The 19,562-nt window shown below is 41.3% G+C and overlaps 1 protein-coding gene across 1 annotated transcript in view; it reads left to right on the forward strand.

Annotated features, from left to right (window-relative positions):
• The window catches only part of RBKS (ribokinase), a 55,720-nt gene that overhangs the window by 33,236 nt on the left and 2,922 nt on the right, over window positions 1-19,562 (forward strand). Inside the window, exon 8 of the mRNA XM_075707685.1 lies at window positions 2,256-2,444. Within this exon, the coding sequence (XP_075563800.1) occupies window positions 2,256-2,444 (189 nt within the window). The remainder of the gene's footprint in view (window positions 1-2,255; window positions 2,445-19,562) is intronic.

Here is a 19,562-nt window from a genome sequence, read left to right on the forward strand (position 1 = left end):
GTCTGAATACAGGAATGCATAGTTCCTGCTCCAGAGATCTCATGATGAGACACAGACTCTTTAGATGCTGGAATATTAGAACAGAGTGTGTATATATATATATATGTATTTTTATATAAATACTATTTATTATCTATCCTTACTTTCTCCAAAGCCATTGTTGGTGTATTGACTCCTTGCAAGCCTTGCAAGAAGATACATTGAAAAGGTTTTGTGAGATACTTTTTGAAACAAATTTTCTTATTTGAAAATACTTTTATAACCTTTTAAAAACAGAAATAGGTTTAATTTGCTTAAATAATTTGTACTGCAAGAGAAGTTTGAGCAGCATGGTGGTGTGCCAAAGAGAAAATTGGATAGGTTTGGTTGCCTTCTCATAATTTGAAGCTTACTATATTCTTGTCTGGAATCAGTATGGTTAAAAAAAGTAGTTTTAAATTGCATGTACGTGTTAACCACACCTTGCCCCTGCAGTGCACAAGCGTACCCACCAAGGCCTGCCACACCAGATTCTGCCTTGTAGCGATCAGATCAACAACACTTGAAATCATTTGTGCATTTGTCTAAGCAGGGACTGCAGAACTTGGTCCTGTAAGTTTGAAAAGTAAAACCAGTAAGTACTCTGGTAATGATACTATAAACTCTAGGGAGTGTGTTGGCATAATCTGGCCCTTCAGAGCCTAAGGGTGGCTTCTCTCTCCTGGGTCAGGCTGAAACACAGGAAATGACAGTGGCGAGCAGCGGGCACTGACTCACAGCTGGGGGCGGTTTACTTTGGGATGGCTGTAGTAGTTCCTGTCCCCAGCTGTCTGCCCTCCCTCTCTTTACTACAGGCATGGCCTGTGCTTTATGGAGCAGTTGTTTCATCACTGTAGCTTACAGTCCGTTATATCAAGACATCTGTGCACTGACTTCAGGTTTCAGTAATACAGAGGAAGGTAGTTTGAAATATTTCCCCAGCTGCTTCCCAAGAAGCTGAGCTGCCCATGCAGCAGCAGTCAGGAACTGTAGCTGGTGAACAGGTTCCGAAGTAAGTTTTCCACTGAAAATAAGCCCTGACAGTGTGGAAGCTATGCCCAGTTACTAGGCGGTTATCTGAAAATACTTCAGCCTGCATTTTTCAGGATCCAGCAGCAGCCTTGTAGTGCAAGATAAAGTAGGACTTCCCTCTTCTCAGGCAAGCAGGACAAGATTTAGTAAAGACAGCAGAATATAATATGCCTGCTTACTTACAATTGCAGGCATACTGTGTTATGCAGGAGTACTGCCTGCTAGACTGTTTCAAATAAAATGCACCGTATTTTCTCTTCGCTTTCTTCCTGTTTCATTCTTGCTCTCTTCCCTGCCAAAAAAAAAAGAAAAAGTACGTGACATTTGACAATGCTATGCCATCAAGAAAACGTATGAAGTGGTGAAAAGGATGCTTGATTCTGGAGTCTTCATCACAGATTTTTCGGAAATTTTGCTCTTAGTTGGGTGGAACTAGAACAGATTAATTTTAAGAGCCAACTGGGAGAAGTTGACTTAAGGTCACCATCTGTTAGAAGAAGAGTTTATCTGTGTTTGCACAGAGCCAACACAGAAGAGTCTCTGTCTTGACAGAGGCCTATGGACACTGCCATAACACAAATATATGATAATCTTGTAATGGGCCTTTACCCAAAGAGAGCTTCAGATAAATTTTAGGTATTCTTGTCTAAAAATATATATCATAGTAAACAGAGTGGTCGAAGTTGAGCAATTGGTTTTTTTTCCTAAAGAAATTTTCCTGTGTGATTTCTCTTTAGCTGAACATTGAGAATTTAAAAAAGAATTTTAAAAGTTTCTCACTTAGTGATAAATATCCCCCATCAATAGTGACCAAGTTGTCATGTAGCATTTTCACATTAGATCACAAAATGCTTTTGCCAAGGCTGTGTCATTGTGTCCATGTCACAGGTGAAGAAACTGAGGCACATGGGAGAAATGTGATTTTTCTAAGGGTTGAATACCAGGCAAGTCGTAGAAGCGGGAACGGAACCCATGTCTCCTGCCTCTCTGCCTAGGCTGCTGTCTGTTAGTCTGCTGTCCCTGAAGTACTCGCTGATTTCAAACGAGGAGCAAGACATAGCCGAATATCAGTGTAGGAAGTGGTTTCATGATCATCCTATAATACACATTTTAAAAAGATATTAAATACTGTTTTCAAATGCAACTGTTGTCCAAAAATGAATGCTGTCAGATTATGATTTTCATTTGCGTGGGTTATTTTCCAGGCAGAAATTTTAACGGGCGTCCCAGTTGGCAATCTTGAAGATGCGGAAAAGGTGGGACACATGCTGTTAGAAAGAGGGTGTAAGCTCGTAATTGTTACTCTTGGAGCAGAAGGCTGCATGATGATATCAGGAGAAGAACCCATTCCAAAGCACATTCCTGCTGGGAAGGTCAGGGCTGTGGACACTACGGTACGTTCTTGTGGTTTAACTGTCTTGCTTTGGAAAAGACTGCTTAAGCACTAAGGGAAAGCAATGAGTAATCAGCCAAATTTTTGGGCACTAGCACAAAGGCTAATTTATGATGTGAAATTGATATCTTGCTTCCAGCCTCTCGTATATTAAATGTCAGTTCACTTGAGTTTCATAGTCTGTATTGTAGATGTGCTAGAATTATTATACATACTGATAGTATCTTCATGTTCCTCCTTTACTGAAGTCAGTACCTGTCTCTGACTGTAATGTGTGATGCCAGTGGCTTGAGCTGCAGTCCTGTTTTTTCACCTTTGCCCAGTCGTATAGTTCATCTTGCCCAGAACTCAAATGCTGTGGGAGAAAGGAGATACTACTGCCCTCACAGTCTGAAACTGAATGTTTGGCTCTTCTGACACAAGCATGAATTGCTTACCGAGTCTAGCGTAAGGTGCATCAAAGACACAATTTTTACAGAATATAGTGGAAAAAAACCCAACAGTTCTTGCTGCTTCATGGTGACTATTTTATGATGATAGCTAAGGCATACTTGGTCAGAGGCATTTTAGTCTTTGACATGAGGGTTTTTTTTTTTACTTCCTGCTCAGAATTAAATGCAGAAAGTGTACTCTAACAGACCACTAAATACAATACCCCCAGCAAAAAATAAAAACAGGACAGGCAATAGTTAAGATAGCATTGCTATGACAACCTTACCACATTGCACATATGGGGCTATTTTGTGTTCCTAGTATTATCTGACTTAAATCCAAAATAATTCCAGTGGAGTTACTGAGAGCAGAGCAGGTCACGTTGTATGTACTAACTATACATTTAAATGCCTGCTATAATAACGTCATATTACATATGTTCTGTTACAATAGTTCATTAAAATCCTGGAGATTTTACCATCTGGTGCATTCCATATCTGAATTGCATTAATAATAACTAGTTCTTGTGGCATGTTTTTTATCCATGGACCTCATACTGCTTCACAAAGAAGGAAAGCAACTGCTTAAAAGATGAGGAAGCAGAGGCATAGGGGACTGAAATTACCTAGCTCAGTAGCATGCAGGGGCAGAGCTAGGAGTAAAGTCACTTCTTCTAAAGCAGAAGATCACTCATAGATTTGGACTGTGATGGGCTGATACTGTGGAAGGCTTTGTTTCACTGTTAAATTTAATCCTTTTCAATTTAACTCTGAAACAGAGATACTTTGGCTTTGTTTTCCTATTTTGCCCTTTGTCATTTAAAAGTTTGACCTCAAGTTAGTGCTGATTTTGGAATGCCCTAAAGTTCTGGTTAAGGGAGGCACCACTGGACTGTACTGCGTGTAAGGTACTTGGTAGGGGACTACAGACGCGTAACTGCCTCTGCCTGCTTTTAGCTCAGAATTAGAAGTGCCAAGGGAGTGAAAGGCAGAGCTCCCAAAGCTGCCCAGAAGCAGGATTTATTAACCTTGTGAACCTGGCAGTACAGCTTTTTGCTCCGAGTTGGTAAATCCACTCTTGCTGTCAAAGCTTATTGTTAGAGTTTTTCCCTACATCACACAGAAGTGATGAAGAAGAAACATGTGTGATCTGCTTCTTCAAAAGAAGCAGAAAATTGCTGCCAGATCAGCTATTGTTGGATATCTTAAGATATTTGCTGCTCTTGGAATAAAACAGCAATAGTGAAACCACACACTGTGGCTGAAAAGTGCTTTTTATCTTGCCTAGCAGTTCAGAGTTTCATGACTGAACTAATTTAACGCTTTTCTTTTTTTTTTAAAAAAAAGCAATTTCTTTGAGTTTACTGAATCGTTGCCCTGCCTCCTTGTGGCCAACAGGTTATTGGCGTTCACATAGCAGAGGATTTTCACAGTTAATTTTGTTAATCTACTTAAATACCAGTGGGTTGTTTTCAGTAAAACAGCTGTGCTCGGTTTACTCTTGCAGACTGAATGAAAAAAGATGTGTTGGCCTTCCATTATAAAAGCCTTACAGTGCTTAGACTGATTATTGCTTTGCCTGAAAGCAAGTGGTTTTAAAGCAACCCTTCCAAACACTAAGCAAAATAATGTCATCCTCAGCTAACCTAGATAGCTCTATTACTAAAATAAATCCTAAACGTTCTGGTAGGACATGTTATTCTCTACAGATGCATGTCTGCACGGGGTCCTTCCCCAGGGGAATAAGCTCAAGCTGTAAGGTGACTTAGCAAGTAGCCACCTATCCACAGAGTATTCACAGCTGTTCATATGCATGCTCTTAACATGCCATTTAATACTAAACAAAAGTTGCTACCTTAAACTGCTCTGACTTCAGCATCTTGACCAGGCAGTAAATTTTTAAGCTGCCGTAATCCAATCACATCTGGTTATGTGCCTGTATCCATATTGACATTGTTTGGATCTGCAGAAGGTAAAGTTACTGCCGGACAAAGAGTTAAATGATGGGTATAACCCATCGTAGGATTTACACAAGGTTACAGAGCCCTTATGAAAATAGTCTGTATTAAAACAGAGTTTGCCATTTAGAAGATATATATATAAAAGATACTAAATGAGCTTCAAAGGCCTCTTTCACCGTAGAAATTTTCCCATAGCTGCTACCACTGCCCAGAGTCCTCTCTGGAGCAGCGCAGCTTCAATACTGCCTCCTGGTCATTTCTGTTGTCCACAGCAATTTTGAAAATCTTTGACAAGAAAATACTTGGGTAGGTACAGCCACAAAGATTAAGAATTTGAGTTCCTTGTCCCAGGTGGTGTGCTCCCCATTCTCTGTGTTTATGGGTTCATCAGAGAGACTAAGGGTTGATAGACCGTAGAGCCTGGCTCTTCCTCCTAGCCCTTGAGATGGTTAATCTAAGAGTTTATTGGCAGAACACCGGGAAAAGCTGGCTCCATCTCTCGCTCTGTGGTGGAACATGAATCTTCAAGATTGAAAATCTGGCATTTTTCACCCACACTAAATCAATACTATAAAGGGAAAAAAAAAGGCTTGTTGATTTTTTTTTTTTTAGCACTAATTATCTTAATGTGGGCTTTACTAATGTATGCAATGCTTGCCATGACTGTTAGCAGAGCTCTCCATACACAGTCCAAAACATGTAGAGCACGAATAGTCGTTTAGAAGGAAGTTTTGCAAGACATGGTATTGTAAAGCTGAAACATCTGTTTCTCCTGTTATAGCTAAATAGTGCAACAAGCTTTTGTTAAGAAAATAAACTTTCCCTTCATTTTGCTAGTTTCTGCTAGCTATTTTCTATATGCAAATTTTGAATAAAAATAAGTGAATTATTGAAAAATCATCCTCCAATTTTCTGTATGAAAGAAAGATCTGATTAAACCCACTAGCTATATCAATTTGTATTTGAAGCAGAGGATGTACGTAAGAGACATTTGACACATAGAAAAGCACTAATATGTAGATAATATAAGAAAGGTATACATTATAATGTATTTTCATTACTTTAAATAGTTGCTTTTAAATCTACTTGACTACATAAAGTTAAATACATGCATTTACTTTATTTTTGGAAGAAGCTATTTCCACTTCAGGTGAAACTAGTACATGAAGCTGCATTAAAATAGCTGTGAAGGATAATTATATCATTCCATTTATATGACACTTCTTCAGTTGGTAGCAGAAGGTTTCACAAACCATTCACAAATTTGATAATCATTTAATAGGACACAATAATATCATATATACACATTTTGCAGTTTCGCGCATGTGTGTGTGAGAAGCAGTTTGCCTGTGGCTGAAGCAGAAGCACAGCTGAGGTGGAACACAGCAGCTGCTTGCGAGCACAGCTGCAGGACATGACCAAACACTGTCAGGTCAAAATTGTACTTGAGGTGAAGTGGATGATCTGTGTGATGAACCACACGATGGTCCTGGATCATGGCATCTGCTGCTGCAGTAGCCGTGTACACGCCATCCTGGCAGAGACACACACAGTGTGGTGACAGAGAAGGCCACAACATCGTCCATATGGGAGACCGAAGCTCTGCTCTTTTTGCCCCTTCACCCTCGCTACCTCCTCTGCTTCTGACAATCACGCAAAGTGTAATTTACAGCACTATTTACATCTATTTACATTTACTAATTATATTCCATTGAAACTGCCAAGGAAAATTTGTCAGAAGAATGTAATTACTCAAAGCTGGAATTTGGCCAGCAGTGAGATTAGTTCACTTCCATTTTGCAAAAAAGCACTATGGGATCTGATAGAGCCGAGCACTTCAAGTGGCAGCTGGGGACCAAGTCGAGCCCGTGAGGTGCTGCCAGAGGCCTGCCTAGGGCTTGGTATGTGCAGGTGGGCGTTGCAGAGGCAATTGGGCTGTCTGGAGTTCCAGGTTATGTGGGGTCTGGGCTTTAGAGGATTGTCCATGCCAGGCCTCCTCTGGAGGTGAGGCAGTCTGGTGGTCGGTGGCTACAGCAGGCTGGAACGTGTCTGCTGGCTCTGGGGCTGCACCCCAGGGCTTGGGGCTTTGCCTTTTACTGTGGTTGCTCCTTGCAGTTGAAGGTGGAGTGTCCTGTCTAGGTTCCCTGCTTCGAATCAGAGGGTTGGCACAGGCAGAATTTCTCCTATGCGGGGGAATTAGTGGAAAATGGGAGCTGCCCTGATGCCACTCCCCCATCTCCAAGTTGCAGCATGGTGGTCACTTTTGTCGGGGGAAGTACTTAGGGTTAGTTTTTGTAACCTCAACTTTGCTCCAGAGCCCAGTTTGGATCAAGATGCTGAATAGCATCTATACATGCTTGCATCAGCTAGTGTGACTTTCTAATTTCCATCCCATCTGGTCTTTTAAATACATAGTACAGTTGCTCTGCTTAAGATCTCTTCATCAGCTTCTACTTGACCTCTAGGTTTACACATGCCAATGTTATGTGCACAGAAGTCCTTCATTAGCACACTCACAATCAGGAGATCAGGCATCTGCATATCTGGCTTAGGCATGGATGTATTCTCTGTAAAAGCGAATGGAGACACTTGGGCATGCAATATTTAGATGAAAATTTGGAATCACTTTTCACAGTGATGCCCCTAGTAATCACAGCAAGTCCATGGTCTCCCTTTTAAATCTCATGGAGAACCTAGAATGTTCTACTTCGCAGTATTTCTAAGCACAACCATTAAATTTCCCATCTCTGGCTGTGCTTTTCAGATACAGAGTGCACAACCTGCTGAGGGAAGCCAAGGAGATCACAGGTTGAGGCGCCATGCTTATAAACAGGCAACTCATTTATGAGACATGATAGAATTCAAAATTTAATCTACTCAGTTATGCCTGACATCTGACATGAGTGTACGATTTATTCTATATAGTCCTTCTCTGTACGACATTCTCAGAGAGGGATGATACATACTATTTGTCATAATCATAAATGTTACCATTATTTTTTCATGTCAGTTCTGCAAAATGAAGGCTCATTGCTGCAATATAAATTTGTCATCAGATGTTTTGTGTTCAAATCCTATTAAGTTTCCCTCTGATTTCTTATTACAATATATTAGAGCTGGCTCTTTTACTATGGGAGAGAGTTAAAAAGGCTGTCTTTAAGCAGTAGAGTGCTCACTGAGCAGCTTTGTATTGAACTCTGAAGATGTTACACAATCTTTATTTTAATAAAGCCTCATTAAGTGTATAGCTATGTAATTTTAGATATGTCACAGTATTCAGGCCTGTGCAGTAATTGTGGTCTAAAGAAGGCAGGGTGGTTTAGCGATTTGAACAAAGGACTGAGTAAGAGTTCCAGGGCTCTGCAAAAGACTTGCTGTAAATCCTTGGGAGAGTTACTTGTCTTCTTTGTATCCCAATTTATCCATCCATAAATTGGAGCTGCTATTAATGTATTGCATATAAACCATGAGAAGTCTGTTAGAGATCAGAACAGAACCTGGGAGGCCTTTTTCCCAGGCTTGTCATATAACCTCAGGCCAGTTGTGCTTCTTCGGGGGCTTTGCAAACTCATTGAAGTTCTTCTGCTTGAAGTTGAGAGGTCTTGTCTGTAAAAGTATGGTTTACACTAAAATTCTTTGACTTAGCTGTATCTTCTGGTTTGGAGGAAGCCTGAGCCAGAGGAGTGAAGTGGACACTGAAATAAAGCCTTAGAATATAAATAAATCCAAAACAGTCCTCCTAATAACAGCAATTCTTTGTCTCCTGACTTTGTGGCCTAACGTCTGAGGCTCAAGGGGATATAAATACAACACTCTGTGCAATGACTAATTACTCAAAATTCTGTGCATCAGCAGAAGTGGGACTTGTGGTTGACTCTAATATTATCAAATGCCTTTGCTATTTAATAATCTTGTAGCCGTACATTATTTAGCATGCCGTTTGCACAAAGAACAGTGATTTTATTTCAGCTATCTCTCAACAAAGTAAAAATGCAGCTGGTAGTAAATGAAGCATTTGGCAGACAATGTGTCTGATGTACAGTTCTCTAACTTGCTAAGAAGGGAAAAATGTTGTTGAGTGTTTAACCTTTTCCTACCCAAGGATGTAGCAAGGAGTAAAGTGACCACAAAGAGCAAGGTCTTTCTTCTTTTTCTTTTTCTTTTTCTTTTTCTTTTTCTTTTTCTTTTTCTTTTTCTTTTTCTTTTTCTTTTTCTTTTTCTTTTTCTTTTTCTTTTTCTTTTTCTTTTTCTTTTTCTTTCTTTTTCTTTTTCTTTTTCTTTTTCTTTTTCTTTCTTTTTTCTCTTTTTTTCTCTTTCTTTTTCAAGGAAAAAGAAAAAGTTACTATCGGGCAAACGGCTTATCTATCAGTGGGGTTTATTCACACACCAACACAGAGTAATTATGCCCAGAGCTCCCATTAACATCCCACAAACTGACAGCATAATAGCTTCCTTTCTTTAACATGCAACCAAAATAGGTTAATAAATAAGTTTAGTTCCAGTCATAGCCCACTTTCTGACTTAGCCTTCTGCATTCCCTCTTTTGCAAATATGGAATCCATTGAATTTTGGAACAGAAAAACCATGAGGAATAAGTTAATCTGCCAGACACTCCAATCAGCAATCTGCACTGTAAATCTATTTAAAGCTGCATCTATTATGTCCTGAAGTTCAGCTGAACTGTGAAAGGGCACATGACTGAAATCACTGCATTTGAGTTGACTCACAGTTAAGTGTAGATGGGAATTGTTTGGCTCATCACAAGTTTCTGCTTCTGATTCAGGCCTTCTAAAGACACTTCAGTTTTTGAAGGCTTGGTCAGTGGCCTAAGGGTGTACAGGTATGCAGTGACAAGGGGCATTGCAAGAGTTGCATCCCTCTGCAATGGCAGTCAGCTGAGAAAAGGTGGAGCAAGCTGCCTGCACCCTCTTTCCCCTTTGAAAGCAGAAAGCTGTATTATCCCCATTTTACAGATAGATAGAAACAATGGAACAAAAATGTTAGTGACTAGGTGCTCTGAAGCACTAGCTAAAAATGTCCTGCTCCAAGTTACAGAGGGAGTAGGGGTGATGTAGCCAAAAATGAAGCACGGGCATGTATTGTCCCATGCTACTCAACTTCTAGACAATATTGTCATGGAAGGAAATACTGTTTATCTGCCTAGTAACTGTCTATTTTCATCTGTAAGAACAAACAATGTAAACAAAATGAGCAAACAGAAGCAGGCTTGTACAGAACAATTTGCAGCCTTGTTTTCCATTGGAAGATTCCACAGACCACCCAGGCTTTGCTCTAGTCCTTTTCTCAACCACGGAGCATCTAATTAAATCCCTCTCCATTCCTGACTCTAAGTGGAAGAGAGCCTACAGTCCTGTACAGTTTCTTTCCAGATGGAAATGCATAATTTAACAGAGATACAGCTGACAGGGAGAAGTGGGCCCAAAGCAGTATTAGCATTTGCCACAAATTGCATTAAATTACAAGAGGGTACTTAATGAAGATGTAGAATAAAAAGAAGATTAAAACCAATATTTAGTTTTCTAAGCCCCTTCTAAGATTGCAGGGTGCCAGGGAACAAAAACCTCATAGTAAAACTTAATTTCTGTCTTGGTTACTTTAGTGATACCAAGAATTGTTTAGTTTTGCTACACACCATCAGTATCAGTCATGACATCTTGTCCCATTGCGTCCTACAGCTTTCTTCCATATCCACGTATACATATACGTAAAGTTGCTAAGCACCTTACATTATTTACTGCTTCTGTACTCGCAACACGAGGTAAAGTGCTATTCTTACCACTGTTTTGTAGATGGGAACAAAAGCACGCAGGGACTGGCTTGTCAGTGGCAAATGAACCTGCTTCCCTTCATAAAACCATAACTTCTTCTCTGTGCTTCTCTTCAAAGAGAACTAGGACTGGAGGAAAAAAATTGTCAGGATATCAGCTGTCTCATTTTTAGAACCGGGCATCACTGGAGATGTCCACGTAAATGAGAAAGTACATAGCAGTGCAGAGTTGCTTTGCACTGGATGCTTCTTGAAGAGGCTATAAGGGATTTGTGGAAACGTGCTATGAGTACTTTGGCTCCACTACTGTCATACTGAGAAATACTCCAGTTTGGAAGTTAACCCACTTGATTGGTCTGGACAGAAGAAGGTAGGGACACTGGCAGCATTTATGCACCAATTCAAATGTTTTATTTGGGGGCCAGAACACGTGAAGGATACAGCATCCAACATCTGGGCCTGAGATTACATTCTGATGAGGTCTAGGGAAGCTGAGTTCAGAAATACCTTGAAGCTATCTTTGTGCCACCTCACTTCTGGGATGCTTTAGTAAATGGAACAATGGTATAATTTATACAGGTTGAGAGCAGAGTAGGAAATGACCCTTTTATTGCTTCTCGTGGGCTAACTATGGCTTGCAACGCAAGTCAAAATCATTGCAGCAGAACGCGCCACATCCCTTTTCTTGATTTGCTGTCCTCCCCTTGTCTTTATGATGAAGCCAGCACAGGGTCTCTTCCAAGAGGATGTTCAATCCTGGTATGTAGCTCACCCTGTGTTCAGAGCAAATACTGGGCTGCCAATGCATGCACGCAAGACGGTGTCCATTGTAATGGTGTATAGCACTCTGGGATAACTGAGTTGCACAAAGGATGGAGAGGAAGGAAGACCAACTGTGGGCAGCCATCCTTTCTAATTAAATTCCTGCAGTTAAAAATAGCTACTGGAAGCTGGCGCTTCTGGCACATCCAGAGCGTCACCTTCCCAAGTATCTTTTTCTGGCCTGAGCCGTAGGAAGTTGAAAATGTGATCCGATGTGTAATAGTGCAGCATATTCTTGGCCAAACTCCTCATCATTTTTTACCTCTTGCATTTATGGTTAGCTTACAAATGTCATATGCCTCCTTTTCTTCTTTAAAGCTAGTCTCTGCAGAACCAGGTATCATCCTGGCTATTGTGGAACGTAACCTATTCTTGTCAGTTTGTTCACATCAGTTCTGGCTATGGTGGGAGAGAAGGCAAACCTGGCTCACGAGCCCCTTGCCTAATTAGTTACCCGGAAATGCCAATTGCAGTAATGTTGATATTGAACTAAGACCTGATTTCCCACAACAGAGTTTTCATTGCCAAGTAATTTTGGTCACTACAGAAACCAGAAAGGTTTGCGTTGGATCAGTGATATTGCATAAGTAGGTTTTCAAAAGAACAAGAACAGAGAAATGAGAATAGTGGGGAAATCAGGCTTCTTGCTTTTGCAAATTCTAACCACAGAAAATGCCAGAAGTTTTATTTCTTATCAAGAATAAAGGAGCTAATCTTTCGTAGCCTGTCCCATGGACAGAATATATTTCACAGCTTCAACTAGACAAATAGAAGGAAGCTAAACCCATAAGTTTTGGTGATTGATGGCAGTAACCTATAGGAATGCCTTTAATGGCCAGTTTGCAGTTGAGTGTAATGATTTTGTCACTTTTCTCAGGGTTTTGTTTTGTGGCTGTGTGTGTAGAGATAGACATACAGATATAAAACAAGCTATTCTAGAACAACTCGGCTGTAGAAAAGCAGATTCCCAAATTCTGGCAGCAAGGTTTTTCAGCTGCCCAGATGGCTAAGGATTATTGTTTTTATTCATTGCAAAGCACAAATAGACACGGGAATACAGGGAAAAGGTAAGGAAGCTCTCTGGAAGCTTGTGCCTCATTACTGGTGTCTGATTTTGTTCCTGAAATCATTAAGCCAGCAGTATGTTCATTGGAAAGATCCATTTTACAGGGAATCCCGCAGAGAATGCCCTTCTGTCAGAATCGGTGCCTTGGTGCTCACCTACTGCTGAAGACCATGAATGAGGTGTGGGAGCCCTATTGTCTGCACGCCTGCCCCACAGGTTAAGGACAACAGAATGGGTGGGTAGCAGAGAACAATACTGTTCTGGTTTAACCCAGCAGGCAGCTAAACACCATGCAGCCATTTGCTCACTCTCCCCCTCCCCAGTGGGATGGGGGAGAGAATAAAAAAAAAAAAAAACCCAGTAAACTTTGTGGGTTGAGATAAAGACAGTTTAATAGGGCAGAAAAGGAAGGGGGGGAAAAGAAATATACAAAATAAGTGATGCACAATGTGATTACTCACCACCCGCTGACCAATAACCCAGACAGTTCCCGAGCAGCGATCGCTGCCCCCCAGCCAACTCCCCCCAGTTTCTATACTGAGCATGACATCATATGGTATGGAATAGCCCTTTGGTCAGTCTGGGTCAACTGTCTTGGCTGTGCCCCCTCCCAGTTTCTTGTGCACCTGGCAGAGCATGGGAAGCTGAAAAGTCCTTGACTAGTGTAAACACTACTTAGTGACAACTAAAACATCAGTGTGTTATCAGCACTAAATCCAAACCACAGCCCTATACCAGCTACTAGGAAGGAAATTAACTCTATCCCAGCTGAAACCAGGACGAATACTCCAGAGCAGAGCAGCAGTTCTGGCTTATAGGTCACATCTTACTGAACTTAGAGAGTACTCATTGAAAAGATTAGACAAACTCAGTAGGAAAAAGAATGCAGGGAGCTGGCAAGAGGACAATGCTAGAGTGAGCTCAGACAAAAAAACCTCCTGAAGTTTGGTGGTTTTTTTTCCCTCCAGGATGTGTAGTTCAGAGGTAGGCGGGAGCAGTGGCCAGCCAACAAAGGCTAGATACTGTGGTTTTGAAAGAGGCACTCGAGCATATGGAGCTTTCGTGCAAAAAAAGAATGTTTTTTTGATCAATTCCAGGCGAGATGGCAGTTGTGTCATTCTGAGTGCATCTCATCAGATTAGATGGGATCACTAAGAGTCTTTTGGCATTTTCAGTCTGAGAGGAAAAAAACACGTGGCTAGTGAAATTGCCCAGCAAGGAGATTTCCCCCTTCTGACTTGGCTGTTGGATTACGGGGTCCTGAAGCCACGTCAGCCCCTGACATGATACTGGGTGACACAGTCGGTGACAATTTGGCCAGTTCTCTTCTGGCTGGGGAGCTCATTGTTTGGAAGGAAAACCCACTGCCAGTATTTGCAGTGTACTATCAGAATAACGTGATGGATTCTGGGCAGGGCTTGGGCTCTCGTTTCATTTGTTCATTAAATGAAATTTGCAAATTAACACATAAGCGTGAGCTTTGTTAGGAAGAAATTACAAGTTGGCATGAGTGTGACATGAATAATGAAGGGAGTGAAGTGCTTCTCAAGGAAGTGAGATAAGTGAAGCTTTTGATTAGAGTAGGAGAGTAGCTGCGTGTTGTTGAAGCTTGATAAACCAGTTTGAGAAGTACAAATCAACGTTCTGAGGAGCTGCTATATTTAGGGCCGAGCTTCAACCATGACTCTGATTCCGTGCAAGTTCAAACTTTGGGAAAGGCAGATACAGCTCCTGTAGCATGTTCAACTGAAAATCCGTCTTATTTCTGTTAGCGGCAGTGTCTGCGTGCTTCCCTGTTGTTGACACATCTTGGTATATATGCTGTTCTTTATGTCACTGGAGAGCTTTGTATTGAGCTGAAGTGTAATGAGAGTTTTCCAGTGCTGTGTTTCATATGTCGTAAGTTTTCTATATGCACTCCAGCAAAAAAACAAGTGTGGAGGGTTTCCTCTGCTGGTTTGGGTTTCTCTGTGAGGTATGAACTTTCAGATCAAATGAAAGGAGGTCACAGATCACAGCTCAAGTGTGAAACCAGCGAAGAAGCAGGTACCAAGGCAAAAGCTAACTGAAGCTTAAACTGAAAATTTACACAGAGGTGTATCCTAAATTGAAATATTCCTTGCCAAAATATCTATCACACTGGTAGCGCAGGAATCAGACTAGTGGTGAATTGTTTTGTTGATGGGAATCTCACAGGTTCAGCAACACGGATCCGTTGTTTTCAGAACGGCGTGTGGAGTTCCTGGTTCAGTGCTCTTACTCCATTGTGTAAGAAAGAAAGAAATTCGTCACCTCTCATTAATGCTATCTAGAGTTGAAAGGAGTTTATATGAGCATCATCACACTGAATTGTTTCGATGATTCAGAAAAACGAGTGCTCCCTCTGGATGAATACTTTGTTGGCTTTCTGGGGTTAGTGTGTAACACAGAATAACTTTCTTCCCTGGTGCTGAGTGGCATACTGGAACATTATTACCTGGCAGAATGAAGCTCTCCCATGCTCCCTCCCAGATTTCATCACTAGTGTGCGCTAAGGGAAAGCCACCACCTCACAGACACCTTGCAGTATTCTTCTTGTAAACAGCGTGGCGGGAGCTCCTCTGTTCTGATCCTGACTGTGAGTCTAGCAGAGCTGTGGGCAACTCATGGAGGTCCACTTACTAATTTTGGATACCTCAGTTTTGGGGTTCCCTAGCTGTGCCTGATTTTTGAAGGATGAGTAGCTCATGTGACTCCCGTTGAAGTCCATGCAAGGTCAGGAGCTCTGGATTCAGCCCATAGATGTCTCAAAGTGGGTGTTCTTAACATCCTTGATCTTAAGTTGGGTTCTTTTCCCGTCATGTGAAATGAGAGCGCTATTACCTGCCTTCAAAACAGATGCTGTACAGGGGCTTTGAAATGTAAAGCAGGACCGTGTGATATTGCCAGATCTCTAGGTACTTTCAGCTGTGCTTTTTAGATGACATAAATATTAAAGATTGCAGAGTTGTGAACGTTGTATGTTTTATTTCCAAGATTTACCACAAACCAGATAACTTTTCAGGGGAATTCATGCATCTGTAGCGCTTGTCGCTGATTTTTTTAGAAACAGTGAATAACTTAATGTAGTAGGATGTTTCAGAAAGGAAAGAAAATGCATGCAGGAGGCCTTGTATCGAGATTAATCTCTCAGGAATGCAGGGGGTTAACGGTCAGGCTGATTAATCACTGTTAATGAACCATCAGGAAATCTGTCAGGAAGTGGGTAAAAATTCCTGATGGCTGATGTGAAGCATTGTGTGGTGTGCTTTGGTTTTGATGTTTCTCAACTGATAGTCTACCGTGGGTGTAGTTTAGTTACCTCTAAGTTCTTAAGAAATGTGAAGGACCAGATGACATTCTGCCCTTGTTCAGCTTGAGTAAGTGAGCAAGAAATTTTCCCCATGCATGGCTATGCAAGTACGATGCAACATAACTGCAAGAAAGTCAGGGATTGCTCCTTCCCATGGCTTCCCAGAACAGAGTCTGGAAAAGATACAGAAAGGAAGTGTGATCGTTCCCTCTTTCCTCTGGTCCGAGCCCACAGGGTACAGGGGGAAGAGTGGAACAGGCGGCTTTCCCTGTCTGAACGAGGAGCCGGAGTATTAGGACTTGGATACACAACTGAGTTAATGAATGGCCTGGTGTTGACTGAGGGTGAGGTTTCACAGTTGGCTTAAGCTGATCCAAGATCATGCTGCTGCTGAAAGGAGCATTTCTAACCTCTTTCTCCTTTGCATTGGACTAGCTATCATGGTAATACAGCAGCTTGCCCATCTGGATGGAAACTAATGTTTCTTGGTCAGGGTTGGCTGGCTTGGTCTTCAGACGGATCAGAGAACTGGTCTGCCTCACTGCTTGGCTGCACGAGTCCTAGATCTGATGTAGGGGAGGGCGTGGGAACATGAGACAAGGATAAAAACATGAGTGGGGACTGAGCCTTTCAGCAATAACATAACCATGGATTGGCTTAAGCCTATTATGAAACTGCAGTCTGAATCACTGGAAATAAGAGTGCACTGTCAACCTACAGGGAATGCAAATTAAAATGTGTTAGCTTACACCTCCCGCCGTTCTTAAACAGCAGCTGAATACAGCCATTCTGCACGTGGCTGGGAGGAAGGAGCGTATGGCAGGGTATAGCATAACAGCTCCCCGTGACTTGGCCTGGAGTGTGCAGACCACATCAGACAGCACCGGTGTGTGTTTGGGGAAGGCAGAGGGGGGAGAAGAAAGGAACAGACGAGCGCCGCTACCATGGATTCTCTCTGTGTATTTTCCTTTGGCTTAGGGCAATATGTTCTAGCTTGTCTTCGTGACAAGACTGCAGAACATTCAATTACCAGAGCACAGATTAAGCACAGTAATGCAGTTGTGGATCCAGACCCTAAAAGTCTGGGGCACAGTGTGCTCTCCTAGTACTTCTCCTTTATCTGTAATCCAGGTAGCTTTGTAGTGCTCTCTAGTGTGCACCAAAAGCCTAACTTAGATCTAAAAAGGCGAGCTCTGCTATTTGTTTCAAGTTCATTTGGTTTTTATTGCAAAATTTGGTAGTTCCATGTTAAGGACTTTTCATCATTTTATTCTGGCTCAAAACTCCATGCATAGATACAGGAATAACTGTGCTGGTGGCAAATTTCTCTGTAATTTTCAAATATTTCAGGGTTTAGAGGTTGTGACCAAAGGTCTGCTCCTGTAAGCACAGCCATGCAGAGCCCCAGCAGTATCTGTAGGAAGCCCTACAAAGGTGGCAATCCTTCCGCACAGCAACCCCAAATGCCATGGGAGTAGTCATCCTTGTTAGGCCTTGAGCTTAGGAAATAGTTTGAAGATAGTCAAATTTGTTTAATTTCAGGACAGTTTCAAGATAACGGAGTTAGTTTAATTTAAAGACTGTCTTACTTCAAACTGCCAAAATATCTCTCCAGTGAAACATAAGGAAAAGTGAAGGGGGGGGCAATATTAAACCCCCCAAAAATAAAAAACAAAAAACAGTATTGCACGGGCAAATAAATGCAAAAGTCAAAAAAACAGCCAGTAACATTTCCAGAAATAAACTATTCTCCATCACATAGAGGATAAACATGGGCTCTTTCAGGGAGAAGGAAATCATAAAAATAAAGATGGGAAAAAAAACCTGTGCGTAACTGATTCAACCACTGTTACCAAGAGATATTTTACTGCCTGAGCATTTCAGCTGAAATTATCTCTTAGCTGAGACATAGACCCTCTTGGCACAAGAGTGTCTGAATATATCCCAAAGGCTGGAAATGTTTCTCCAGTTCCACTAGTAACCTTTCATCAAAGCACAGTCCAGGGATTCTTGTAGGGAGACATAGGCTTTCCCCACTTACGATAGTGAGCATCTTCGCTGACAGATATTTTCGTTTTACGTAGGGCTAATTTGTAGTTCGGGTACAGAGCAGGCAGGGGTACAGCAAAGAGTGTTGAGCAGATGTGACGCAGAGCGATAACATCCTTAGCATAATCCAGTATCACACGGTTATGGAGTGCTATAAATACAACAGGAATTCTCCAGGGCCCAGTTCCTTCCACGGAGTTGGGCATCTCCGCATTGCCATGCATTTAGACTGCACTACATCACTGTGATCCTCAGGCTTCGTTCATTTGAGCACTGCTGTGAATGCTCCTAGGAGACAGAAGCATCATTGCAAGCAATATCGTTGAGTCTACGTTATAAGGCAGTTTTTGCCAGCTTTTGGATTGATGTTTTGATTTATTCACTAAACGAAGAATTTATCATTACAGGCATGCCTCATGTTTCTCTTGCGCTGCTATACAACACATCATTCCTTTTAGGACTTGGTAACATGCTCTTACAATGTATTTAATAGAATGAATCCATGTAATATGCAGAGTGCACATGGACTGTGAGGGTTTTTTGAGGGTCAGTAACAACGTCAGGCTTCAGGAGCCAGAGCCCCCTCCTGTTCTTCCATGGTTGCCATTACTCTTGCCCAAGAGGACAGGCTGGGAGGGCGAAGGCTGAGCAAGAGGTTGCCCTGGAACAAGGCACTACAACTGCTGTGACACTGTGAACTGTAGCTTTTGGCCTCCTGGCCTCCAAATTTTTTTGGTGAACAAGTCATCTTATTCTATAAGTGAAAAGCATCCTATTATTCTACGTGTGACTGATTGAAAAATGCTTTACTTGCTGGAAAGACTGTTGAACAATATAGTTTCCACTTACAAAGCACTTTCCTTAAAAAGCTTCTCAGGGCAGCATCATATAAAAATAGTTATACTAAAGTTGTGAACCAGCTTCTGACAAATCAGGACTAACAAAAGCTAAGGTATAAATAGAAGTGTTTTCGTGGGTTTTCTCTTCTCTAGAGGCACAGAATCTCAATCAGTGCTGGATTGTAAAAAACAAAAATGCCCTTTTCCAGACACACAGGAAAACAAGGACCTTCCAGACTAGTGGCACAGAATATAAATAAGTTTTCAAAACCATAAAACTTAGTCAAAACCGTAACATTTGCATTTTAGAACTAGCCACGCCGTATCAGCCAATTTTTCTGATCCAATTCTTTATTTTATTTCATACAAACTAGCGTCTTCTGCTTTAGAGAAATGTTAAACAAGTTATATTTTTATAATTATGGAATGAATTGTCTCCAGGCACTCAAGGATATGAGGATTATCTCAAAGTCTGCAGTGTATTAGGATTCCTGGAAGACAAATGCTGAAGAATGTAAAATATTACATATTCTGTGTTTGTATTTTGTCAGTAGGCAGAATAAGTGCACCTTACTGGTCATTTTCAAAATACATTATTTTTGCAAAGTAAGGTTTTTTTTTTTTTTTCCCTTATAGCAGGTTTTGAAACAGCTAAATGTAAAGCTAATAGTTGCTAATCCGGAGTTCGGATAATCTTGATTTTACTCTTAGCCTGTTCCTTCTTCTGCTCTGTGCTGACCTTTTCTGAATCTACCAAGCCCAATGTAGTTTAATCCACAATACCAAAGAGGGAAGGTCTGTTTCTGTAAGCCAAAAATAGTTCTTACTTGCA

The sequence above is a fragment of the Pelecanus crispus genome, chromosome 3, assembly GCF_030463565.1.
Source record: "Pelecanus crispus isolate bPelCri1 chromosome 3, bPelCri1.pri, whole genome shotgun sequence".
NCBI classification, from domain to species: domain Eukaryota; kingdom Metazoa; phylum Chordata; class Aves; order Pelecaniformes; family Pelecanidae; genus Pelecanus; species Pelecanus crispus.